The 27,089-nt window shown below is 43.0% G+C and overlaps 1 protein-coding gene across 4 annotated transcripts in view; it reads left to right on the top strand.

Annotated features, from left to right (window-relative positions):
- JADE2 (jade family PHD finger 2) overlaps window positions 1-27,089 on the top strand; it is a 228,417-nt gene that overhangs the window by 55,559 nt on the left and 145,769 nt on the right. For all 4 annotated transcript variants that reach the window (XM_070739237.1, XM_070739239.1, XM_070739238.1 and 1 more), the window contains one exon: window positions 6,643-6,800. In XM_070739237.1, coding sequence (XP_070595338.1) covers window positions 6,643-6,800 — 158 coding nt within the window. The remainder of the gene's footprint in view (window positions 1-6,642; window positions 6,801-27,089) is intronic.

The following is a 27,089-nucleotide window of genomic DNA, read 5'->3' as shown; positions in this document are numbered from 1 at the left end:
CCATCCTTGGATGTTAGCTCCACCCTATAAAAAGAGGTGTATCAGGTAAGACCAACACCCCTTTTGTTTTTATGGTAGGAAGCAGTGCTCCTTTGCAAAGGAAATGATTCTATATATAGAATACGTGAGAAAGATGGGATGACCTTGAACTGCAATAAAAATAATTCTTAGGACTCCTTTTTCTATATGATTTGCAAACCCTTCTCCTAATATTTTCTCTTAAAATGCCCTTTGTTCACCTTGGGATTTGTGAATCAATTGGTATTTGTTCCTCTGTACTTTTCTCTAGACCTTTTAAAAGTCTCATATTTTCTGTTTCTACCTTCTTGCCAGTGATAATCTTCAAGTTCATGTTTTAATTATTTACTTTCCCATAAATTTAAATGGGATCTGGACATTCATATGTCTGACCAGACAAAACAGTGACATTTCAACAAGTGCTTCTGTTGCATCACTTCCCATTGCTGAAAAGGCAAGCAACTTTTAAAAGTTGTTCCTTGGTCAACAAATGCTGTTAGTAAAGAAATATTTTAAGCTAAACTTTGAGGCTGTGCTTGTTTTCCACATATTTCGATGTTCCTTCCTACCTGTTCCTCTATCATCACCTCCAGAAGTTCAACATAGCAAAGACAGTCTTCCTGTTTTCCTCCTGTTTAAATATACCAGCTTTCTCTCTAAATGAGCTTTGAAATTTTCTCTGAATTCTCAGTACTTTGGTAAGATGGCTAATAATTGAGAAGAAAAAGATCAAGGTTTAAAATGGACACTGAATGCTTACATCCATAATACTGTATAATGAGCAGATTGTCATGGACACGAGATATGCCTTAGATACCCTGAGTCAACTAGGCATCTGGTAGAAGCTGGAGAGCTACGGTAAAAGGCTTTGCTTTATCTTGTTTGCTCTTTCCCTGTAGGTGATAGTTACTTGGCAATACTGAATAATTCAAAACTGCCTCTAGCATGACACTGTGACGGAAAAAAAGCAAACACATGGAAAGAGCAATAATGTTTGTTATATTTAGAAAAGATACTAGATTAGCTTTGGATGACGGTGGAGGTCTTCTTCCTCATTTTCATTTTCATTACCTGACTTACTTCTCTGATAACCAGAAAATATACAAAAAGGATTCTGATGTTTTGCTGATATTGTCTCAAGCTTAATTAGTATTTATCTTAATCTCATTTTTTTTTTCCCCCTCCACACCAGCTAGGTAATGAAATGCTACTGCGGCATTTTTAACTATTATGTTCTATTGGCAGATAGAGACTTCAAGGAAGCTGACCTTTCTCAAGCTCAAGCTTTATAAAAACTAGGCTGTTAATTATGTTTTTATTGGAAGATGCATCCTGACAATGTCTGGATAGTTCAGTTTTGCTCTGCTTAGTTGTGGTAGGAAGTATTCTCTGAACAAATGTAGTGGATAGAAAGAGCTGCTGATGTACAAAGAGAGGAATTGACATTATAGAAAAAGGTTACTTATGTTTGTGTAGTTCAGTTTTAATTGGGTTATCAGCTGAAGCTGAAAGAATTAAATGAATTAACTTCAGTATTAGGTTTCTGTTGAGGTAAATCATCCCTATGCCTACAAAGGTGTTTTTTTTCCCCCCAGAGTCTTTCCTAGGGTAGTTTGCCTTGCATTAAAAGCATAAAATTGTCTTTAAATCATTTATTTGATACTGAGCCATTATCAGAATGTTGAGAGCAAAGGCTGAAGACAAATAGTATGGATACGGATATTTCAATGTAAAGTATTTCCATATACAGTGATCCCTCGAGTTTCGCGATCTCGATCTTCGCGAAACGCTATATCGCGATTTTTCCCACCCGATGACGTCACTCTCTTCCTTCCTTTCTCATCTTTCTTTCTCTCTCTCTTTCTCTATCTTGCTTCTTCCTCTCTCACACTCTCTTCCTCCCTCCCTCATCTCTTTCTTTCCTTCTCTCTCTTTCTCTATCTCTCCCCCTCTTGCTGGCGGGCGGCGGGCGGGCGAGCGGGGGCATCAGCGAGGAGCCGGGGTTTCCCCTTTGCGTGGGCGGCTGGGAAACCCCGATCTTCGTCTGCTCGCTGCTGCTGCGCCGAGCAGATCAGCTGCTGGGCGGCCGAAGGAACCTTCCCTGGGTCTTCCCCCTCTTGCTGGCGGGCGGGCGAGCGACGGGCATCAGCGAGGAGCCGGGGTTTCCCCTTTGCGTGGGCGGCCGGGAAGACCCAGGGAAGGTTCCTTCGGCCATAGAAAAAAGGGCGCGCATGCGCAGATGGTGTTTTTACTTCCGCAACCCTACATCGCGAAAAATCAATTATCGCGAGGGGTCTTGAAACGGAACCCTCGCGATAATAGAGGGATCACTGTATTCTCGTCTATTAAAACTATTTTCTCTTCTGTTAAAATTACTTTCAATCCAGAAGCAATATGCTGTATTTTTCAGAGCATAAGGTGCACCATTTTCCTCCCTAAAAGAGGCTGATAATTTGGATGTGTCTTATACTCTGAATGTAGCTTCCCCCCCCCCCAGCCCTAACTAGCTGCTAACAATCTTCCCAGCTCTTACTTTGCAGGCTCTTTCATTGTTTCTCTCTCGGAAGAATGTTTTCCAAGTCCCAAGTCTTTGCAGGGTTTTTTTCATTGCTCCAACTTGCTCCGAATAAGTTTTTTCCAGCTCTAACTAGGTGCTAACAATGTTTCCAGCTCTTACCTATCCGGAACACTAGAGGTTCAGCCAGGGAGTGTTGTCCACCCAGCGGACAGCCAGTTTTGCTATGTCTCATTTCTGGATGCTATCTCAACCCACTATGGAGAAGGGCCATTGGTCTTATCTGATATGCTGCTTCTCCTAGGGTTGAGATAGCATCCAGCCCCAGCCTAAGACATGTCTGGTCATGCCCTTTTTTCTTTGAGCGCTACGCTGGAGACTGGCATGTTGGGTCTCCGAGACCGCCTTCTGCTGCACGAATCCCAGCGACCGATTAGGTCCCACAGAGTGGGCCTTCTCCGGGTCCTGTCAACTAAACAATGTTGGTTGGCGGGCCCCAGGGGAAGAGCCTTCTCTGTGGTGGCCCCGACTCTCTGGAACCAGCTCCCCCCAGAGATTAGAACTGCCCCTACCCTCCTTGTCTTTCGCAAACTCCTTAAAACCCACCTTTGTCGTCAGGCATGGGGGAACTGAGATATCTCCCCCGGGCCTATATAATTTATGTATGGTATGTTTGTAGGTATGTCTGCTTAAAAAATGGGTTTTTTAAACTATTTTAAATTTTAAATCGTAAATAATTAGATTTGTCAGGAACTGTTTTTATTGTGTTGTGAGCCGCCCCGAGTCTACGGAGAGGGGCGGCATACAAATCTAATAAATAATAATAATAATAATAATAATAATAATAATAATAATAATAATAATAATAATTTTGTTCTCCTTCAAAAGATGGAAGCCCTAGCAACAGAGGCAGGGTTTTCAGCTCTTACAGACTCGGTCCAATCAACTGAAGGCACGCATTAATGCCCCTTTTCTTCATGTTGTTTTGCATCAGAATATCTATACCCTCAGAGCAAATGGTTGCTCTGAGTGCAAGGGAATCTTAAGCTGAAACTACCGTTCTTGGTCGCAAAAATCTGGATGATCACTAGATGACACTAGATGAAGAGATACATGTCAATTTTCCTAGAGGTTTGTTTTAAATCTCTGTTTGCAGTGTGCACGGAACAGAGTAACAGAATATAACAGAATAACAAAGGGTGCTCTGGGGCGGGGCTCCATTTTTGCTACCCCACTGCGTTCCCACCCCATCCGGGCAGTAGCCCACCCCTGGGTGTATGCATGTGCGGTGTGGGGAGAATCTACCAGAGAATCATTGATAAACGTGTATATCTCACAGAGAAGGAAACTCAGAAAAGAACCTTCCTAACTTTTCAGGCTGTAAAAAGAGAGAACGGGAGTTCAATCATCAGACTTGCAAAATTCTATCAATGTAGCCTTGCAAGAAAGTATAATTAGGTCATCTGATCAGGCTTCCTGTCTGAGAAGGCTGACAGGAAGTTTCATCAAAATATTATTCCATATGTTTAAATATCTGGTTAAAGAGCTTACCTATTACATATATGTAGCCGCAGTTTGTCCTTTTTTATTATTTATTTTAAAACTGTTTTTGTTTGTCTAATGTCTGAAGACAGTACAAGGACTATTCATTCCATTTGGCAGATACGCCACTGATTCACTGCTATGATAGGTTTACCTGGATAGAACTGAACTGTGATTTACGCACTTAATCCACTTTTCTGAGTTAATAGCCAATCATTACTGAGCTGCGGTGGCGCAGTGGTTAGAATGCAGTACTGCAGGCTATTTCTGCTCACTTCCACTGTCTGCAGTTTGGCAGTTGAAATCTCACCAGGCTCAAGCCTGTCATCCTTCCCAGGTGGGTAAAATGAGGAGCCATATTTTGGAGGGCAATATGCTGACTCTCTAAACTGCTTAGAGAGGGCTGTAAAGCATTGAAGCAGTATATAAGTCTAAGTGCTATTGCTGTTATGGACCAACCATGTAAATAGTTGATGCAATGTACTGTAGTTGGCTAGTTTGACATGTAGTTGGCTAGTTTGTGACTTTGAGCAATGGCACTGATAGATTCACCTTAATGTGCAAATTCTCTCTTCCTGCAGAAGTACAATACTATGAGTATACTAACTTGCATATGGCATATAGTCATCAAATTTATTTATTTATTTATTTATTTATTTTTGTTTGTTTGTTTTTAATGCCGCCCTTCTCCTTAGACTCAGGGTGGCTTACAACATGTTAGCAATAGCACTTTTTAACAGAGCCAGCATATTGCCCCCACAATCCGGGTCCTCATTTTACCCACCCTGGAAGGATGGAAGGCTGAGTCAACCTTGAGCTGGTGATGAGATTTGAACCGCTTACCTACAGATCTACAGTCAGCTTTAGTGCGCCACTTCAGCTCAGTTCCTGTGAGGCTTTGAACTTGAAAAAAAGAATTAGGGAAATGGGGTATTGTGATATATAAATCCATCCACAGGTATATCTGGTATGTTCTTACATTCCACAATTTATATTCATTAATCACTACTCAACAGACAATGTTTTTTTTTTATGGATGTATACATTTCCTCCAAGGAAGTCATGTAGAAGTTTTAGAGAAGTCAATGAAAAAAAACAATTATCTCTAGCATTCTAAAGCACTTCAAAAAAGTAATGTTAAAAAAGAATACTGATGGATAAAGAATTCCCATTCCCAGTTTCTTCAACATATATTAACAATATGCTAGACAAGTGAATCTTAATATATGGGATTCAAATGTATATGCTTGAACAGACTTGCACTTATATTATCCAGTTCTTTGTCCAAACCTATAGCTTATCAATGGAGGGATGGGCTTTTCAAAGCAGATTTTGAAAAAGTGTGAGAGGTGAGAGTTTGAATTGCTAGAGAGATTTATTTTGTTCTATATCACTGTCATGTGCAGAGGTAGAATACAAACCTCAAGGTTGCAGATCATCTTGCAGTCAGTTACCAAGGATTAGATTTTGCTATGCTATGTCAGATTGGCATAGGCTAGTCTCTTTTTCTACGCCTACAGTGAAATTAAGAACCTCTAAAAAGAAGGAAACATTCCTTAGCTTAGTGTAACCTCTAAAAAGAAGGAAACATTCTTTAGCTTAGTGTAACACACACACACACACACACACACACACATCAATTAGAAGTTACAAGCAGCATTATAAATTGCTGTTCCAGAATAATTTCTGGGAGAAATGAGGGCAAATTGAAGGATACACTGGTTTCTAAGCATAAAGTACCCCTAATTATAAAGTACAAATTGGAGATTACTTGCTAATATTGTCATACAAAGATCCTCTCCTGTTCTTCTGGTCATTAGTGAATAAAGTGTTTGTGATCTTTCTCTTCAGTATATTGGTACTTTCCTTAACAATAATGTTGTACTTCGAAAAAAATAGTTTCTGAAAAGTAAGAGGGGAAATTTTTTGTTTTCTTGATTTATATGAATAGTAAAATGAAACATACTTGAGAATTCATTCTGTGCACATGAGAAATACAAGGAAAGAACATGTCCAAGGGAAGAGTAGCACAATTGAAAGAAAATCAGAATAATAGTTGCTAGTTTCATTTAGTATCATTGGGGGGGGGGGGTGCATACATTCATTACCTGAACAAAAAAGTACTTTGTCCTTTCCCCCCAATGTTAAATGTTCTCAGTATTAGTTCTATCTCCAGTGGAACTTAGCTCCCTTGTTCAGTGCTTCACATGCTCAGAAATAGATTTGAGTACCTTTTTTCCCCACCATTGTGAATATCAAATCATTTTCAGCCTTATTCAGTGCAGTATTGCCCAGTTTTATAAGCAAGCCCTTCTATGATAGGATGCTGTTCTCTAGTTCTTCAGAGCTGCCTGTTTGATCCCAGGTTTTCTTGATTTTCTTTTTCCTGATTGGCTGAATTCAGACATGCCAGCTTAGCATGTATGCAAGGAGCCATCTTATTGGCCATATCTCTTTCAGCTTGTCCAATCCACTGCCTCATCTGTTCCAAGTGTGGCAAAGTTTCTGCTTTCAAAATCTTTGTTGCCAGTTATTTCATTACTGTCCTTTTCCTCTCTTATCCTCAGGTTTTTCGCACCGACTTGATAACAGCAATGAAGATTCCAGATTCTTTCCAGCTGAGCCCGGATGAGTACTATATCCTTGCTGATCCCTGGAGGCAAGAGTGGGAGAAAGGTGTTCAGGTGCCAGCAAACACAGAAACAATCCCAGATCCAGTAGTAAGGTAAGTGAAGCAGGTATCTTTTTCTCCTTCCTGAGTGAGATATTTGTTTATGGTTGGCTTTGGCTTGGTTTTGTCTCTGTGGCACTGTATTGATTTCAGTTGTTTAGAACCTGTCTTTCATTCAGGGCTTTCCAAAATCATTAAGTAAGACTGCTGGTAAATAAAGGCAAAGAAACGATGAAGTGTGATACTTGAGGTTACTCAAAAAAAGGAATTCAGTAGCACAGCTGAGCTACAAGACTTCTAAGTGGTTCGTAAAGGCAATTTACATGAAACCAGTGGGTGGGGACATCTGACATTCTCCAATGCACTTGCAAGGAGAGTCCAAGATGGGTTATTCTTCAGTCTGATTGGTCGGGACTGAGTTTTAATTTAAATATTAATTACTAGGCAGGCACCGCCTCCCCCTTAGCCCTCCAGTCTAAAAAACTCAGTCGCAGTAAAGGGACTCCTGAGTTACTTCTCTTGTAAAATTATTGTTTTTATGCTTAAATTTTGTATTATACTAACCACCTTTTTCCTTTTCTTTTTCTTTAGGTGCAGATGGGGGAATCTTGCCTCAGGCGGGCCTGGGTTCAAAACCTCCCGCGGGTTTAACCCAGTTGCCTGCAGCTCCTCCCTGCTAGAACCCACGCAGACAGAGAAGACTCTGCAGAGCTACTATTGTGGGTTCGGGAGTGAGCGCCCGGGTAGCCTACCTCCGAGGTGGCCCCCGGAGGAAGAGGTGGTGGTTGACGCTTCGGGGAGTCTGCCCCCCCCCTGGCGGATATACCACAGGGCCGAGAAGTGGCGATTCTCGCCAGCGGCCCACGGGGGAGGCCGTCGCCCCCCCCAACGAAGGCAGGCGAGAGCCGATCCGCGCCTCAGAGGCTTGTTTGCAGCAGCGGATCGGCTCTTTCAGAAGGATTGGAGCCAGGACGAGACCGATCGCAGAGGGCGGGAATCATCGGCTCTCCCGCCCACTGGCATCGTTACTTTCAGTTGCCAAGGAAACGACCGGCAGCCATCTTGGTGGGTCGACACGGCAACGATCGGCGGCCATCTTGGGAAGGTCTAGAGCCTCCCGGCTGCCGATTCTGACCCAAGCGGCTTCCGTTGCCATGGGAACCAGCCGGCGGCCATGTTGGTGAGGTCGCCGGCTCGGAACTGGGTCTCAACACAGCCTTTGCTAAAACAGGCAAGGAAGGCGCGCAGGCGCAGAGGGGGACTTAGTTCCCCATTTCGCTTTCGTTTCTGGGAATCTGCCCACGATCGCCCCTACTCTGTGAACAACGCAGCAGTTTGGACACTGATCTCAAATCGTGAGTTGTTTCAAGGGCATGGCAGACCAGGCAGCGCCAGTTGGGGAAGAGGCCACCGTTTCCAAGCCTAGCACCCCCAAGGAAAAAGCCTCTAAGGCTAAATCTGCGCAGGGCTCCTCATTAAGGGATGCAGAAAAGCACATCAGAGCCCTTGAAAAACAGCTGGAGGCCTCACAAAGAGCAACGGGGCCGGCTGTGCCTTCCACCCAGCAATTACCTACCAATTCATCCATTGCCTCCCCCACGTTTTACCCGGGGGTAGCACCCTCAGCCTCAGAGAGGGATTGGTCCCCGGAAAGAGGGAGCCAAACCTGGCCACCACCCCGGGCCGAGCCATATGGCCTGGGGAGACAAGCTGCAGGGTGGCCTTCCAGCTACCCCCCCTCGCAATCTTTGCAATATGCGCAGACAGCCACCTTCACCCCTACGGCGGCAGTCCTGCGCAATACCCAAGATTCTTGGCAAAGCATGCCCCAAGCCCTGCAGGAACTGATTACCACCACATACAACCAGGGCCTGGTCACGGGGGCGCAACAGCACCAGCAGGCTCCAGTGGGACTCCCTCGAACGAGGTCTAGAGACCCCTGGACACCCCCCCGCCGCGCAGTCCTTGATGGGATCCATGGAGGAGGAGGATCCCTACCGGGATGACTTCAGCGCCGTTGAGGATGACCTGTCTGGAGACGACCAGCCGCCAGAACAGCCCAGTTACACGGGCTTGTTCAAGTCCTCCCTCTTCAAGTTGCTCCTGAATAAGGCCAAGCTGACCATCGATCAGGCTGGCGAGAGCGGTCAGGCGGCCCCCCCGGAGGCCTCTCAGCCTGTAGGAGGTCTGTTCGTCTCCCCTAAGCAGGAGTGAACATCCCATCCTCCCACCTGTTCCTGGAGACCATTCAACGCCCATGGGAGAACCCGGCGGCAGCCCAGGGACCCTCCAATCTTGACCGTAGATTTTACACTTTCGACCAACAGATGGAGGAGTTGCTGGAATTTCCAGCGGTGGACAAGCCCGTAACGAGCCTCGTATCTAATGCCCTCGTACCATCTGAGTCACAGGAAGGCCTAAAGGCCGAGGACAAACGGGCGGAGAACGTGGCCCGCAGGACCCACCAGATGGCGGCTTGGGCCGTGCGAGCCGCTTCAGCGGCCTCGTTTTTCAACAGGGCCATGATCCTATGGATCCAGGAAATCCGGGCCAGGGCTGACCCAGAGGACGGAAGACTTCGCCAGGACCTCAACAAATTGTTGGCGGCCACCGAATTTTCGGCGGATGCCACCGTCAACGTCGCAAAGTTTGCATCACGTGCAATGGACTCTTCTGTGGCCTCGCGCAGACTCATTTGGCTTCGCAACTGGCAGGCGGATGTCAAGTCCAAATGGAGTCTTGCCTCCTCCTCGTTCAAAGGAAAGAAGTTGTTCGGGGAAGTCCTTGATGATGTCCTAATCGAGGACAAGGACAAGAAGAAAGTGATGCCCAGGGCTGGCAGACGGCAGGATAGGCGTTTCACCCCCTATCATCGACGACAGCCCTTTCAAGCAGAGCCCGCCTCGACCAACCCCCAGACGACGAGGCCGTATTTCCAAGGCTCCTTCAACCAGGGTTCCTTCAGGTCAGACAGGACCTACCAGGCGGACCGAGATAGACCGTATCAGGGTCGCCGCCCCTTCAGAGGGGGCAACAGGGGCTTCAGGAAAAATAAATGACTCTCAGAGCGATGCCCCCCTAGGCGGCAAGCTGCTGTTTTTCCCGGGCATCTGGGAAACCACGTCTTCAGACGCATGGGCAACATCTACGGTTTCCCAGGGCCTGCGGACCGAATTCATTCGACCGCCTCCCCAGCGCTTTCTACTTTGCCGTATCCCGTCAGACCCTCAGAAGAGAAAACTCCTCTACCAGGAAGTGTCTCACCTCCTAGAGATAGGGGCCATAGAGGAGGTACCTCGGACTCATCAAGGCAGGGGGTTTTACTCGGCAATTTTTCTCGTGCCAAAATCCTCAGGAGGAGTTCGGATGATCCTCAATCTTCGACAGTTGAATCTCTACGTGAAATACAGGAGATTCAAAATGCACTCACTAAAGTCCATCCTGGCCTCCATAAGACAGAATGACTTTATGACATCAATAGACTTGAAAGAGGCCTACCTTCATGTGCCCATCTTTCCGCATCACAGACAGTTCCTGAGATTCTGTTTAAACGACACACACTTCCAATACAAGGCGATGCCCTTTGGACTTTCTTCCGCCCCCAGGACGTTCACAAAATTACTGGACATCCTCACGGCCAACCTCAGACGCCAGTCGGTACGCGTAATGGCGTATCTCGACGATATCGTCATTTTGTCGAGAACCAGGGAACAGGCATACAGAGACTCACAGCTGACAATCCAGACACTACAGGACCATGGCTTTACAGTCAACTGGACAAAAAGTCACCTGACACCTACAAATCGCCTTGCCCACCTGGGCACCACTATAGACTCCAACCTGGGCATGGTTTTACTGTCCCAGGAAAGACAAAGAACAATCAGGACAATGATAAGGGAACTGGGGCCCCAGCAATGCCCTACTCTTGCTCTTTTGTCAAAAATCCTAGGAACTCTAGTCTCATGCATCAATATAGTGCCATGGGCGAGACACCATCTACGACCACTCCAATGGTTCCTGCTACCATATCAGAGACAGAAGACCAGTCACTCTCACAGGAGAGTTCACCTCAGTACCAGGGTACGCAACTCTCTACAATGGTGGAGGTCCCCTTCTCTATCCAGGGGCTCCATATTCCTGGACATGGACCTTATTACCATAACAACAGACGCCAGTTTGACAGGGTGGGGAGCCCACCTTTCCTCACACATGGTCCAGGGACTCTGGGACCCTCAGGACCTGCAAGAGATCAATATAAATTTCCTAGAACTGAAGGCTGTTTCATTGGCCCTCCACAGCCTTGCCCATCTAGTACGGGGTCATCATGTTCGCATCCTGACCGACAACGTCTCCACGCGTTCCCACATCAACCGACAGGGGGGAACACGGTCAAGGAGGTTAATGAAGGAATCGACATCACTCCTCAGATGGGCAGAGACGAATCTGGCCTCACTGTCAGCGGAACACATCTCGGGAGTGGATAATGTGTGGGCAGACTGGCTCAGCCATCAGACACTCGACCCGGGCGAATGGCAACTGGACCCCGCGATTTTCCAGGAGGCGGTGAGGAGATTCGGGGAGCCGGTGATAGACTTGTTTGCAACCAACCTCAACACCCAGCTTCCCCGTTTCTTTGCTCGTTATCCGGCCAGGGGCGCGGAAGGAGTGGATGCCCTAACCCTTCAATGGCCTCGGGGTCTCCTATATGCCTTCCCTCCTCTATCCATTCTCCCCAGGGTGATACGGAAGATCCTGGAAGAGAGAGCAGAGGTGCTACTGATAGCTCCGTTTTGGCCCCGTTGCATCTGGTTCGTGGACCTAGTACAACTATCGACGGCACACAGCTGGAGAATACCGGACCAACGGATCTCTCTAACACAGGGGTCCTTTTCTCACCCGGAGCCACAGTGGTGGCAACTAACCGTGTGGCGCTTGAGCGGGAATATCTAAAACGCTAGGCTTTACCTGACACGGTTATTGACACTATACAAGCAGCCCGCAGACCATCTACAAGGCGAATTTACCAGGCAACTTGAGCCGCTTTCTACAAATTCTGTGAGCAGCGGGAGATAGATCCCCAGATAGCATCACCGCATGTTGTTTTAACCTTTCTGCAGGCAGGCCTAGAGAAGGGCCTTGCCCCTAATACTTTACGCCGTCATGTCGCCGCTTTGGCCACCATTATTTCATCAGACAGTTACCACTCCCTTACCAGACATCCCTGGATCAGGAACTTCTTGAAAGGAGCGGCCAATCTTAACCCACCAGTGATTCATCACTTTCCTTCTTGGGACCTTCCATTGGTGTTGCACGCACTGACAGGGCCCCCCTTTGAACCCATACGCCAGATTTCGTTAAAGTTACTGACTCTCAAGACCGCATTCTTGGTTGCAATCACTTCAGCCAGGAGGGTCTCTGAGATAGCCGCTTTGTCAACAAGACCAGACCTTTGTCGTTTTGACACAAATAGAGTAATCCTTAGACTGGATCCGGCGTTTATCCCAAAGGTAAACACTTCCTTTCACAGGGCTCAGGATATCATACTTCCGGACTTCTGTGCTCGTGGGACTCACCCCTCTATCTTGAGGTGGCATAAACTGGACGTGAGACGAGTCCTCAAGATTTATGTTCGCAGGACTCAACCTGTTAGGACGTCAGAAGCCCTGTTTGTGTCCTTTTCCACAAGATCCATGGGCGCCAGGGTGTCTTCCCAAACTATCAGCCGTTGGTTGAGGGAATGTATTTCAGAAGCATATGAGACTAAAGGTTCCCCAGTTCCACCAGGGATAACAGGACATTCGACTCGAAGTGCGGCTGCTTCTTCGGCCTGGAGGACCCAGGCTTCTTTAGAGGACATATGTAGAGCGGCCACGTGGGCAGCTCCGTCAACTTTTATCAAGCATTATAGGATTTATTCTTTTGCTTCGGAGGAAGCAGCTTTTGGGAGGAGGGTGCTGCAGGGGGTCTGTTCCTATGCGGAACCCCTGGTCCAGTCTTGTCCCTCCCTGTGATCGCAACTTGGGCATATCCCATCTTGGACTCTCCTTGCAAGTGCATTGGAGAAAGACCGTTGAACTTACCTGAACGGTCTTCTCGATGCACTGCAAGGAGAGTCCAAACCCTCCCGACTCTGGGACCAGGGCTACTGGGGAGGTGAAGTTGTCTAGTTACTGTTAAGTGTTGGAAGTTGAATTGTTTAATAAATGGTTTTTGCTTTACTGCTCCTTCGATTTTCTTTTAGACTGGAGGGCTAAGGGGGAGGCGGTGCCTGCCTAGTAATTAATATTTAAATTAAAACTCAGTCCCGACCAATCAGACTGAAGAATAACCCATCTTGGACTCTCCTTGCAGTGCATCGAGAAGACCGTTCAGGTAAGTTCAACGGTCTTTTTGGGGTGAAGTATCAGCAATATGCTGATGATATCCAGTTGTATATCTCCACCCCACATCAGTTCAATGAAGCAGTGGATGTGATGTGCCGGTGCCTGGAAGTTGTGAGGGTCTAGAGCAGATCTGGGCAAGCGGCAGCCCGTGGGCCTCATCCGGCCTGCCCGCTGTCTGTGACTGGTCCGCGGATGTTGGGTCCGCTCCAGTGCGAGGAGGAAAGAGCTCACCGCGTCTGCCGGGACTCCTCCGGTTCCTGCTTTCCTAATGAATCATGAGGAAAGCAGGAACCGGAGGAGTCGGCAGACATGGTGAGTTCTTTCATCCTCGCACTGGAGCGGACCCTGACCTCTTACCGAGAGCAGCCGAGCACAGAAAGCACGCAAACACTCCAGCGCAGTGACTGTGGTGCACCGTGTTGCCGTAAAGCAAACAATTACGGATCTGTAGAGTAGGTCTGGGTGTTTAGGTCAGGCCAGGGTCTGAGTCTTTACAGTATTGGGTAGAACTGAGTTAATAGTCCAGCCCTCTAAAACCATCCCAATTTCTCAGGCAGCCCCATGGCAAAATTAATTGCCCACCGCTGGTCTGGAGGGATGTCAACAGGCTCAGACTTAACCCAGACAAGACTGAGTGGCTGTGGGTACTGCCTCCTAAAGACTATATAGACTGTCCATGCTTGGCTTGGAGTTGGGGAGAAATTGTCCCCCTCAGAACGGGTTTGCAATTTGGGTGTTTTCCTCGATCCACAGCTAAGATTAGACCAATATCTAACAGCTGTGGCTAAGAGGACCTTTGCATGGGTTCATCTGGTGCACCAATTGCGACCCTACTTGGCAGTCACTCATGCCTACAGTTGGATTATTGCGATGCACTCTACTTTAGGGCTGCCCCTGAAGAACATTTGAAGACTACAATAGGTCCAGAATGCAGCTGCGCAAGTGGTTGTGGGTGCACCTAGGTACACTCCCATTACACCAATCCTTCGCGAGCTGCAATGGCTCCCTATTGGTCTCTGTGCTCAATTCAAGGAGTTGGTTATTACCTTTAAAGCCGTACATGGCTCGGGGCCAGGTTATCTCCGAGACCACCTTCTGCCTCATAGTTCCCAGCGACCGGTAAAATCCCACAGAGTTGGTCTTCTCCAGGTCCTGTTAGTAAAAGTCAGAGTGGCTGATAGAATGGGATTGTGCACGCTACAAAAAGCATGTGGAAGAACAGCTTTAGAACTTGCTTGATTACAGAGATTCTCTTCTGTTTGTTAAATAGCTTATTCCTTTCTTCAAGCTTCTGTGCAAATCTGAAAATACGCTGCTGCAGCTTTAATAAATCAGATCATTAAAACTGCTTCTTTCATGCAACTTTTGAAGCAGGGGCATCTTATTTTACGTTTGCATTGAATTCTGGGGGGGAAAAAGAATTTTAAAGGATAGCAGAAAGTTGCTGTGTTTGTCCGCTTGTTCTTCTGAGTCATTTTCAAAGTATGCATTGTCTTAATGTGAAACATGAACTGTAACTCTTAATTGCTGAAATCAACGGAATGAAAACTTACTAAGAGTTTAAGGAAGTTGGAAGGCAGATGAAAGGCATTCCACCTCTTTAGAATCTAGTAGCTCTTCTTACAAAACCTTTTCTTGCCTTTTCTTTTTCTTGCCTTTCAATAGGATTAGGAGGCTTATTGTTCTAGGTGTTTTAACTTCTAGGGAGGTGCTTGGGTATTTGCTTTCTAACCAGCTATATAGATTGTTTCCCTAGCACTGGTCTACTTTGAACATGCTGGCTGGACTGGAAAGCAACTTTAAAAGAGTTACCTTGCTCTGTAGCAGTAGCTTTTAAGGCTTACAATAATGTGAGTCCTAAGTCTTTTGATGTAAGGGGGTGAATTTAAGATGTGTGGATTGGATATACTTAGGTGAGAACTAATGTTCCATATCATTTATTCTGTTCTGGTGAAAGATGAGACAGAGCTGGGTGTTTACCTTGAACACACATGTCATAACTTGGATGGTTGTTGGTTGTGCTGTTCCATAGAGAATTGAGTTTTTAATTTTAATCAAGCGACTGAGTTTTAGTCTTACTTTAGGCCTGAAAGCCAGCTGGGTGACTTTGGACAAGTCATGTTCTCTCAGCCCACCTCACTGGATAGTTGTGCAGAAAATAGGAGCCATGAGACTGTCCAGTTGTTATCAAATCAGTGTGTAGGGCCAGACTTTACTATCAATTTAGTTTTTATTTCAGTCTCTGAAGGAGTAGATGATTTTTTAATTTTTAGGATATTTTAAAGTTTTTTAAAATTATTATTAATTGGATCAAATTGTTTTATTGTGTATTCCTTGTTTGTTGTGAGCCGCCCGGAGTCCATGGAGAGAGGCGGCATACAAATCCAATTAATAAATAATAAATAAATAAATATGGCATGGCATTGATGACAAAAACTATTTGGCTGTGTTGATCAGATTGTCATCTGGTGAATGTTGGTTCCATGGTGGCATGCCTCTGCTGCTTGGATTAGGGGCCCATTAATGTGATCCATTTTAAGATTTAGGGAATCCAATGAATTTCTAAATCCTCCAGGGGAGTTTGTAAAAACCTAGAGCAAGAATACTGTCAAGTCTCTTGAGTGGGAATGGAATTATGAGAAAAATGGGCTACTGATACGTTCAGTCTCAAATGTCTTCTCAGACCATGTAGAACCACAATTTTATCCCTTTATTCTCTGAAACTGAATAATGGAACAGACCATTAAAAAGTTAAAATGTCTGTCTAACCAGACATGCATATATCTACTAATTTTGTGATGAGACTTTATAAAAGTTTACTTGGTAATCTCCACTGCATCCTCAAATAGACATCCAGCAGAGCTCTTCAGAATAATTAAGGTCTTGTTATTTGCCCTTGATAATCCCCCAAAGCCTGCTGTGATCAATTTGCAAGACATTTGGAAGATAAATCATGTTCATGTCATCTCGAATTCTACTTTTGACACAGTGTCATCTTTTGGTCCAATTATGTCTTAGTGCTTTCAGTTTTGAAGGCCTGAGGATATGGACATGATGCTTGTAGATGATCAGTCCGCACCTCTTGACCTATTCCCCTCTTGGCTACTAGAGCTAGCTGAGCTAAGTATATCTGTAAAGTGGTTGAGCGTATTTTTGAGTGGTAGCTTGCGTTGCCAGCTTTTAAAGAGGCGGTAGTTACCCCCTTCTGAACATGGATGTAAAGTCTTATTTTCATCCAACTACCTCCTTTGGAAACAAGGAGCCCTAGAGAGGAATAATACTGTGCATCTGTGTAGTATTCTCATTTTGTTGGGGGGGAAAACACAACTATGTTAAATTTCAATCTGGATTCAAACACAATTTTAAGACTGAATTAGCCTTGGATGACCTTCTATGAAAAAGAGAAGACAGTGTGATTTTGTTGATTCTGCAGCTTTTTTGTACTATTAACCATTGGTATCCCCCTGAATCAGTTCCATGAGATGGTTTTAGAGACATGCCAACTTGCAGAGACAGTATTAGAAAATAACATGGAATAGATAGTATCTTAGAATCATGGCAGTTGAACAAAGCATAATCATATTCCAAATAATTTAACCATCTATATGAAACCAGTGGATGCAACCATCAGGAGAATCATTTGGTCAATATTGACATTAGCAGGTATTGTCTTTTCCTAAGGAAGAATAGTATGGCCACTGCTGTCAAAACATTGGTCAACTGCATATTTGGATTATTCTAAAACTTCAGTGAACACAGAATGTAGAGGTCAGATTGTTACATTGGGCACCTGGCTGGGCAATATGACCCCATCATATTATGGTATATCAATCTGCTTTTGGGCTACAGGCAGGTTTTCTTATTCATGAATAAAGGTCTGGATGGCTTTTGGTCTATGAGATTGACCTATTCATGTCTTTGATTGTTTAACTTGGTTTTTTTTTAAATTTAATGTCAAACCATTTAAAGTTATTTTATGAACAGTAGTGTATACTGTAAGTGTTAAAATCAGTAATAAAATCAAAGTAGCATTATTTGCACATTCCTTGATCAAGCTATTCCTAATATCAAGTATTATCTTTGATTTCAAAGTTCAATGAGAATAGTTTTTTTCTAGTTTCAACCTGGTTTAAGCAAACCTTTGTTCTACTAGGAAATTTGGGACCTTGGTCATTTGTGATTGTCTCTCTTTGCACAACAGTGTATATTATTTATCACTAATAAAAAATATTTTAATAGTGTAAATATCCAATTGCTGTTTCCTCATGTATAAAGCAGACAAAAAAGGAAGCTTTGGGAAGCTGTACAGTGACAGTATCTCTGTCCTTACTTTTTCTTCTTTATTTCTTTTTTGTAAAAGTCAGCTGTGATAATGTATGAAAGATTTGGGGAGACTTCTTTACTTCAAATGTTAAGTGTCACTATGAAGACTGATTGGATAACAATCTTAACTCTGCAGAAATAATACTTTGACAGGACATAGAATGTTAAACAAGTTTAAGGTGTTTTTCAGATTTTATCCAGGAAATCTCTCCCTCCCCACAGGATTCAGTAAAGTCAATAATTGCCTGAAGCATTGCTTGCTCAGCAGTGACAGCAGCAATAGCTGTTGGTGAAGAAAAGTTATGAAATAATATTTTGTGTTTTCATCTTGTTCCATTAGTATGGGGCCAAGGAAGACAACTTTCAAAAACTAGAAAAAATATAATGAGAAATTAGAAAGGAAATTAGGCAAATTACATTTTTATTTGGTATTTTAACATGTTGGTAGAATGTTTGTCTTTACCAACTTTGATACATGTATACTATTGGCCGTCCTGAATGTTCTGCTGTAAAGCTGAAGGTTGAATCCAGTGCTGGGTCAAGATGAAAAGTGATATCTTGGCATTGCCTGGACCGGAGGTACCTATTTAAAGCTAGGCTAAACTGATTCACATTTTTTGCAAATGTACTTTGCAGGCATATGCTGTTGTTTAACATGGTCAGCGCTTTCTCCCCAGTGGAAGGTTGCTGAATATTCTGGCTTCATTCCAGCACAGCAGTAGACATTTGAGATTACTTTGGAATCAAGGAATTCAAGACTCCTTTGGATTAAGCATAGCTCTCAGACATAGTTCCCAGTAGGCAATAGGACTGACCTGGCTTGCCCTCAGATGGGGTGGATTTCACTTCCTATAATATCTAGACAACATAATATCCAGTCATTGGTTTTGCTGGCTCATGATTATGAAAGTTGAAGATTTCTCACATTTGTTGCAGAACATCCTGGGAAAGGCTGCTTCATTTAGACAGATTGAGATATTTAGTGGACACGTAGTGCTTTAGAGAGGAGAAGAAAACCTAAGGTAATGAAATACATCAGATCTTCTTCGAGAAATAATTTCATCTATAGAGATTAATATATTGTCTTACTGCAGCTGCAAAAAAAAATCCCTTGGAAGGTGTTTTTTTTTAAGTCATCTGTCTATCAAATCTGTTTTCTAAATCAATCTTGTATTTGATAGAAGCTGAAGATTTTCCTGTTAGATACAGACTAAGATAAGATTTGCAGGAGCTGATTTATTGGGTTTCTAGAAATCTGAGCTCCACCAACCCCATATTCACTGCATCCACAAGGAGCAGGTTATCCATTGGGAAAATATATTTATTCAAATATAAAACTGCATCTGTCTTGCTTATAGCAGATTAATTAAGTGAAGCTAGTTGGGGGGGGGGGGAGGTAGCAGTTGTTAAACAAAGTTGAGTATCAGAAATGTATGCCTGTCTACTTCAAGCTGTCAAGACATCCCAGTGAGTGAGTTGGTCTACTCTATGCCATAACTTCAAATTCACTGCATTCCTAGTCCAGGCACCTATCATTGATTGATTTAATTCAAGTTCCAAATAGATACATTGACCTAAATTTGTTCATCTGTATTTGTTCTTCCCCACAACTTTCATGTAACTCATAGCCATTTGTACAGTGGACCACTGTCTAAACCAATAAACACATAAGGAAGCCACAGCTTCCTGTGTTGGTACAGCAGATGCCTCCAAAGTGCTTAGCATTTTCCTGTTTTAAATTTCCTACATTTTTGCATAAATATTTTTAAAATGTTTCAAGACAGTTGACCACTAAAAATAAGTATTAAATTTGTAGGAGAAACAATTATCTATCAGCCATGAATTGCAATTCAGCTTACTAGTTTTTCCGAGCTTGAACATGTTTTAAAAATGAATGTCTTAGCCACCTTATATATTCGTTCGTTCATTCATTCATTCATTCATTCATTCATTCATTTATTAGATTTGTATGCCGCCCCTCTCCGAAGATTCGGGGCGGCTCACAACAATAATAAAAACAATATAGTAGTAAACCAACTTGGCTCTTCCTCCTCTGTAAACCAACTTCTGTAGCAAGCTCAAATGCCACTGCCGCTTCCTCCTCTGTAAACCAACTTCTGTAGCAAGCTCAAATGCCACTGCCGCTTCCTCCTCTGTAAGCCAACTTGTTGTTTTGTTCCAACAAGGGGAGGAAGGGGCGCTGCTGCTTTCACCGCCGCCGCTTCTAATGGAGACTGAGGCAAATGGGCAGCGCTGCGTTCTTGTCAGACCTGCTTCATTTTTCCTCCTCAGCCACACGTGTTTCAGTTCCGTCTGAAGAGGGGTGGCTGAGGAGGAAGGATGAAGCGAGTCTGACGAGAATGCAGCGCTGCCCGTTTGCCTCAGCCTCCATTAAAAGCAGCGGTGGCAGTGAAAGCAGCAGCCTCCTGTCCTCCCCTTGTTGGAATGAAACGACAAGTTGGCATACAGAGGAGGAAGTGGCAGCGGCATTTGAGCTTGCTACAGAAGTTGGTTTACAGAGGAGGAAGAGCCGAGTTGGTTTACAGAGGGGTTAGCGGCAGCGAGATGAACCTACCAAGGGAAAGAGGCGCCCACGCGACAGAGAACAAGCTTGGCTTTCTCCCCCATGCCATGAACCCTGGGGCGTAATCCCATAGTCCGGCATGGGCAGCTTCTCACGTACTTCTGTGGTGGCGATCAGCAGCAGTGCAGCAACCTTCCCGTAGTCCGGGGATAGCGGCTTCTCATGCATTTTGGTAGTGCCGGCTAACACTAGCCACCAAACTGTGTGAAAAGCCACCGCTACGGGACTACAGGAAGGCTGCTGCTGCCCCCGTGGCTGACCGCCACCCAACAATATTCGGTGTATAAGATGCACCCAGTTTTTGGCTCACCTTTGAAAGGTAAAAAGGTGTGTCTTACAAACCAAAAAATACGGTAATTGGATTTGTATGCTGGAAGGTATCTGTTTTGCATCTTTTCCTTCCTTATTTTCAAGACATTTTACAGAAGGTGGAAAACACCTGGACAAAACATTGGAGGTGGGGAGTACTAACTGAAGGAACAATGCATACATTACTTTTCATTTCCCTCCTTCGTGTTTGCTAACATAAAAACATCCAAGAAGGTCACTATTCCTTCCACTCTTTTACCTTCTCGTCTTTAACTTTGTGACTGGACTCGTTAATCGAGAGTGGATTGTTTAGCTGACTCCCTATTTCATAGGTAGAGTGGCTGTATTTCCCCTTTTCAACGTTGAGAGCTTCAGTGACAGACACTGAGGCTTTGACAGCCAAGGCAACATGCAAGAGCTTGTCCCTGACAGCTTCAGAAGCGACAGAAGGGGTTGATCCCAGACTTCCACGTTTCTGATTGAACAGGGATTCCCCAGATTCTCAACAGAGAGCGTTCACACTCTGTTTCCTGTCACTAGAGCCAGATTACTGAGCTGTCTTTGAAGCTTCACACTCCCGATTTCCCCCATTCGAACTGCTTGTGTGGTTGGAGCTTTCCATGGTGTGTTAGGAATTGGGCCACACAAATGTGAGTGAAGCTCCATCTGTGCATATGCAGGATCTAGGTTGTGCATGAAACACCACCACCCCCTCCCTGGTCCATGGAAGAATTGTCTTCCACAAAACCAGTCCCTGGTGCCAGAAAGTTTGAGGACTGCTGCCTTAGACAGATCTTAGCTGGCAAATATTTAAATGGTTTATGGATTCGGATTTTTTTTCTAAAGGGAAAAAGACAAAAATAAGACATCCCATTTCCCTGATTGTCCTTCTGCCCCAGCAATTAAATCATTGGGTTTTGGAATGAAAGTGATTTTAGTTGTTTTTTTCGTTTGCCTTTCAATGTGCTTGTGAACTTGAGGCATCACAAAAAGAGTCTTAAATTCTTGATAACTCTGTTTCTAATTTGAGAAATAATTATGGATTTTTAAAAATAATGTTCATGAATTACAGAGATGAGAGGAAGAATTTGTTTAAATCAGTACAGTATCCTAAACCTGATGAGTCCCACATTGGTTGAAGATAAGGGAATTGCAGTTTAAAAGGAAGATGAAGAAGATTTGTTAATGTGGATGCCCCATAAAATAACTTGGTGTGGGGAAAGATGCACAAAACAACCTTTTCCCCACACAAAATGTCAGAAATTAAAGGGAGCATAGCTCTTGGTGTAGAAAAGTCTATCTGTTCTTACTTTATAATGAGTAGAATGAACATTGCTGGGTTGGGTTCAAATGTTTTTTCACTTATTTTCAGGTAATGTAATGTTATGAGGGAAATTAAGGTTTTCATTTTCCATAAGCACCACTTTGTTACTCCATTGCCACTAAGCAAATTTGCTTACTTTTAATTATAACCTGTTTGAAACAAGCAAAATTCAGAATTGTGGTATTGGCTTTTTTTTTAGCAAGCCACTTAAATCAAACAATATTCTAGCTTTGGACAATACTACAGCACTAAAATAGGGCTAAGCCAACTAAAGCAAAAAAATTAGTTCTCCTGTGCGCTGCTTGGAAAGTCCAAGCATGGATTAACTTCTGTCTGATTACCCAGGACTGAGTAATAATTATTCAGCCACACCTCCTCTCTGTTGCCACTGCATCCCTTGTTTTACTCAGTCTGACCAAGATGGATATAAAAACCTTTTCTCTACTCAGTATCCTGAGTCAGAATTTAACTTGGGACTTCTCTAGCATTCTTAAGTTCTATTGTTATTCTTCTATTGTAATTGAGGACAGGCTAGAGCAAGGAGGGTGGAGTGCTGATTCTTGGCTAATTTCAGAAGCCACCTCCAACCCTAATTATTTTTTGTTAAGCAGCAGAAGACTCTGTCCAGGGCTCCAGCAGATTCTAGAAGGTTTAGTAAGGAGGAGACTGCTAGCAAGCCATGGAATTTACTGAAGTTAGTAGATGGATAGGAAGGGCAAACTAGATTTCTCCCTTTTCATTTCTTAGTGATCTTAGTATCAGCCATTAAACTCTACTATAGATAGAATTGATAGTGTCTTTACTTTCCAAAATATTGCTGGTCTCAAAATAGTTTCACAACTTATCAGCAATAACAAAATTTCATTCACACAAATAAACTTAAGAGAGACAGCTTGGTGTACAGGTGAAACTCGAAAAATTAGAATATGTTGCAAAAGTTCATTATTTCTGTAATGCAACTTAAAAGGTGAAACTAACATATGAGTGAAACCCATTACATGCAAGGCAAGATAGTTCAAGCCGTGATTTGTCATAATTGTAATGATTATGGGGTGCAGGTGCCTCCCTTATTCACTGGAACGTAAGAAGAAGATGCAACACTATCAGAGTCATAAGATTCTGTTGTCATACCCAGCCTCAATAAAAGTGGTTTTAGCTTTTCTGTGGAGCTGAATTTTCAGTCTGCTCTATACAGTGGGGCTGACACTATTAAAAGCAATGTATAAAAGTATCCCTACAAGACAACCTGGTGTTATTATTCTTTCGGTGCAAATCATCCCTTCAGGCAATCCAACAACTTTGAAATCATGAACAACCTAATAAAATTGCAATGCCAAGAGTTGTGGTTTCCTCTGCTTCTATTCCTTTGCTGCTGATAAGCAAATATCCATATCGGATACGAGCAGGTTATTGCTGCTACCTCTTGAACTACTTCTGTGCCAGAGGTGTTATCTAAGTGGTTCAAGAAGATCAGTTATTAATTCTTTCTCAGTTGGCTGAGATGAGATGCACCTGGATTCCTCGCACCAGCTTTCCAGATATGTCTGGGCAGCGATCAGCCCCTTGTACAGAAAATGACAGGCTTTGGCGCAGCCTGAGATGTTAACATTTTCCTTGCTGCCATTATGGCTGCTGCTGTGGTGCCACTTCCTTCTGTTTTGTTCCTGCAGGTCTCCATCTATCTACTACTGCAATTGGGACACTTCTCGGAGAAGCAGCAAAAATGGATGCTGCTTTTTCCCTTTCTCTGAACATCTTTTAAGGGTTCAGCTGCTTCACCTGCTACTTGGCTCCTTGGGTCTCAGTTGCCTTGGTCTCCGGCAGCCCAGTCATGTACCTGTAAAAGGCACAAAGACAAATGTTTGCTGATGCTGCCACCTTCATTACTTCCACTTAGGGAATTTCTGGGGCTGCCATACTTTTCTTCTCCCTCCTGATTCCCTTTTATTATGATTCTTCTGTAATAAACTTTATGAACGGTATAATCTAAGAATTATACAGAACAAGAAACTTTTAAATTCTTACTTCTTAACTCACAGTTCTACACTATCAGATGTGTTTTGACAGAACAATATGCACTGTTTGTATATTGATTGCTTAGTTGGTAACTCCGGCAACATATTTGCAGTTGCTTCTGCTTTGCATCATTGTGCATTAATAATATTTGTAATGCAGGACGTTTTCCTAATCACATGATTCCCATATGTCAATTTTCTCTTGATTAAAAAGGATATTTCTCAGGACAGGAAGATCCAGCTATTTATTTCTCAGTAAATATCTAACAGCAAAACTACAAAGCCATTATGAAAGTATTTCAGTGACTACTGTGTCCGAAACACAAGCTCTATTTATAACAACTGTTATTCATGTTTTTTGCCCTCTTTTCCCCTCCTGCAGTACATAAAAGGTCTAGCAGTAAGTCTCTTTTGGATGGGAGATAAAGTTTCCATCTGTTCTTTGTCTGGCAATTATGTGATCTGGTATCAGGTTGCTTACTTTGATCATGTGGGAATTAATTTTCACACCACAGTCCAAAACCTTGCTCCTGTTTTTGTTGGATTAGAACTAGATTTATAATTGTTTCTTCATGTATTTTATTTATATAGACACTCTTTCCAATTTTCTATTCCCTTCACATAACTCAAAGAAACTAGCAAAACACAAAAAAACAATTTAAAACGTCTACAGCCATTGGATAAAAACGCTGAAGAATTCTCTTAAATCATTTAGTCAACATTTTTGCTGTTTCGTTAGAAATATTAAAAGTAATATTTAATCAGTCCTTAGAGATCAGATCATTGGAACAGGAGACTTCAATAAAATGATAACCACTTTGGGATCTGTTCCTAGATCACTATTTACAAAATATATTGTAAGGTATTTTCTCCTAAAACATATGTTGGATATCTTTTTTCTTTTGTCCGCTTATTTTATTAATAGAGCATATTACCAGGCAAGTCAAGGGCAAGTTTACAGTAAATAGTGGAACAGTCTAGAACTTAAGGCAGGGAAAGCCTAATACCATAGGAACTTGATTTCTAACTCATTTCCAAAGGCAACTTTCACCGTGGCTAAGATAATTTAAGGTTCTAGTGTGCTGGTAAGGTTTTAAGATTTATTCCTGTAATGTGGTGGGGAAAGTGCTAGGGTGGAAAAGATTGAGACTAAGATAGAAATGCTTACTGCGCCATAAAGCTGATTGAAGGGCGTTGGTCCAAGTCTCTTCTTAAGATTCTTATTTTCCCATAAGTTATGATCTGAAATTTCGGGAGAGAGAGAGGAAAAAGATAGCAGGGCAGGGCTGTTTGCAGACCACATCTCTCATTGTGCCCCACTTGTACATAAAACAGCATCCAAGTAGAAGATCCCATTTTACTCTTCATGATTTTAGCACTGTTTAGCACAAGGGCATCTGCTACCCTTCACCATCACCTATTGCAATGTTGATGTCATACCAGTGTGTCCCATAGGGTTTTGTCTTGCCTTCAGATTAGTACATGAAGATGCAAAGGCATTTTTCTCTTCATCCAGAAGCACTTCATAAAGTATCCCAATACTGGCCTAACCTGGGCAGGATTTAAACATGAAGCCTTTCCTGGAGATTCCATTTTTTTTATCTCTAATCATATCCCTAATAGTCCTACATGTCAACCAGGGTTTCAGTATAAATTTGCTATCACTTACAAATAAACACTATGAAATTTTAGGTTCATAATATGTGACAAGCGCCCTAAATTACCAAATATTTGAATACATGACAATAATAATTTATTGTATTTTTCCAAAATAATTCCCCAGTTAATTGAGGTGGCATAATAGCAGTATGGACATCCATTGAAGGATTCTGGCAGAATTATCTTCCTACTGGCTTTCATGAGGTAATTTATTTATGGATACTAGCTGAGAAGCCTTTAGATGACAGTATAGGTAAAGAGAAGATGACTGACTAAAAGCCTCTGTTATAATATTACAATTAAGGATTTATATAAAGATCCTACATCTTGTCTTCCTTTCTCAATGAAGATTGGAGGATTTAAAAAAATCTATGTTTTGGCTGACTTACATCCAGAATATGGTAATATTGGTACTTCTTTAAATATGTTTTAACCATTCATCATCTTCATAGTTTTCATTTTAGCCTTAGTTTATTCCTTTCATCCAATTTTAGTTATTTCATATTTAGTAAGTAAGACCAGATGTGCCATTCATTCATTCATTCATTCATTCATTCATTCATTCATTCATTCATTCATTTAATTTATATGGCTGCCTATCTGAAAATATGTCTCTGGGAGCCCAACAGAAAATTAAAAACAAGATTAAAACATACATTATGTAAAATATTAAAAAGGAAATAGATGAACCAAAATGTATATGCCATTTACTTGAAAATCTCTAGGCAGCTTACAATGATCCATTAAAAACATTCATGAATTCCATAAATATTTAAATCATTAAAATCTTTTTTTTTTATACTGCTGCTTCCATTAACATTCAAATTCTCCAAAACCGATGCAGAACAGAATGCTTTTCACATAACTTCTGAGGAATAAAAGGATGGAGCTAACCCACCTGGAGGGTAGGCTCTTCCTAAGCAATTACTTAGAGCAATTACTAGTGCTGATTCCCTGACGTGGCTCTCTGTAATCTTATTTTCACTTGCTTGATTTCTTTTTCTCAGGTTGTTGCTTTAATTTTATACTACATTGAGACATAGTAAAGCAAGAATTGTTGATTTCAACTTCTCGTGGTCATGAAATGAGCATAACTAGTCAAAGCTAACTAAAACCTCCCCTAACAATGTTTTCCATCTACTGTTCCAGCAGGAGGCATGAGTTAAGGAGAATGCCCAGATCGAACACCTCATTGCCAGGAGAGGTCTTGGTTTTCTGGAGACACCTAACTCTGTTAAAAACTATAGACTGAACCACAGTGGAATTGTGTGCTTTTTGTAGCAACAGTAATTTCATTTTGCTGGAATGTAACTGCAATCTATTTTGCCTTATCAGTTTCTTATACCCTAAGTATTGGGTAAGACCTTCAACCACAGTACAGGACTTGTATGACTTGGGACAGTAGTGGGTTCTAAAACCCATTGCACTGGTTGCTACATGTGCAGAAGCATCCCGGGTGGGTGAGTGGAGCCTCCCGCTGCTACAGGTTCATAGAACCGGGAGCAACCCACTGCTGGCTTGGGGTCAAGAAGTAATCCTGGATCTCATTGGCATTGTTAATAATACTAGATCTCAAACTGATAGATGCTGTCTCCCTGGTTTCACATACCATTAAATGGGAGGAGGGGAGGAACCCTGAGACACCCACATTCAAGTATCTAAGTTCTCAACCTCTCCTTCCTCAATAATGCTGATTGGGATTGCCCAGCTCAAACAAGATTCCAAAGGATACCACTGAACATTGCT

The sequence above is a fragment of the Erythrolamprus reginae genome, chromosome 2 (genome assembly GCF_031021105.1).
Source record: "Erythrolamprus reginae isolate rEryReg1 chromosome 2, rEryReg1.hap1, whole genome shotgun sequence".
In the NCBI taxonomy this organism is placed as follows: domain Eukaryota; kingdom Metazoa; phylum Chordata; class Lepidosauria; order Squamata; family Dipsadidae; genus Erythrolamprus; species Erythrolamprus reginae.
The sequence above is the reverse complement of the archived record's forward strand: the minus strand, read 5'-3'. Positions and strand labels throughout refer to the sequence as shown.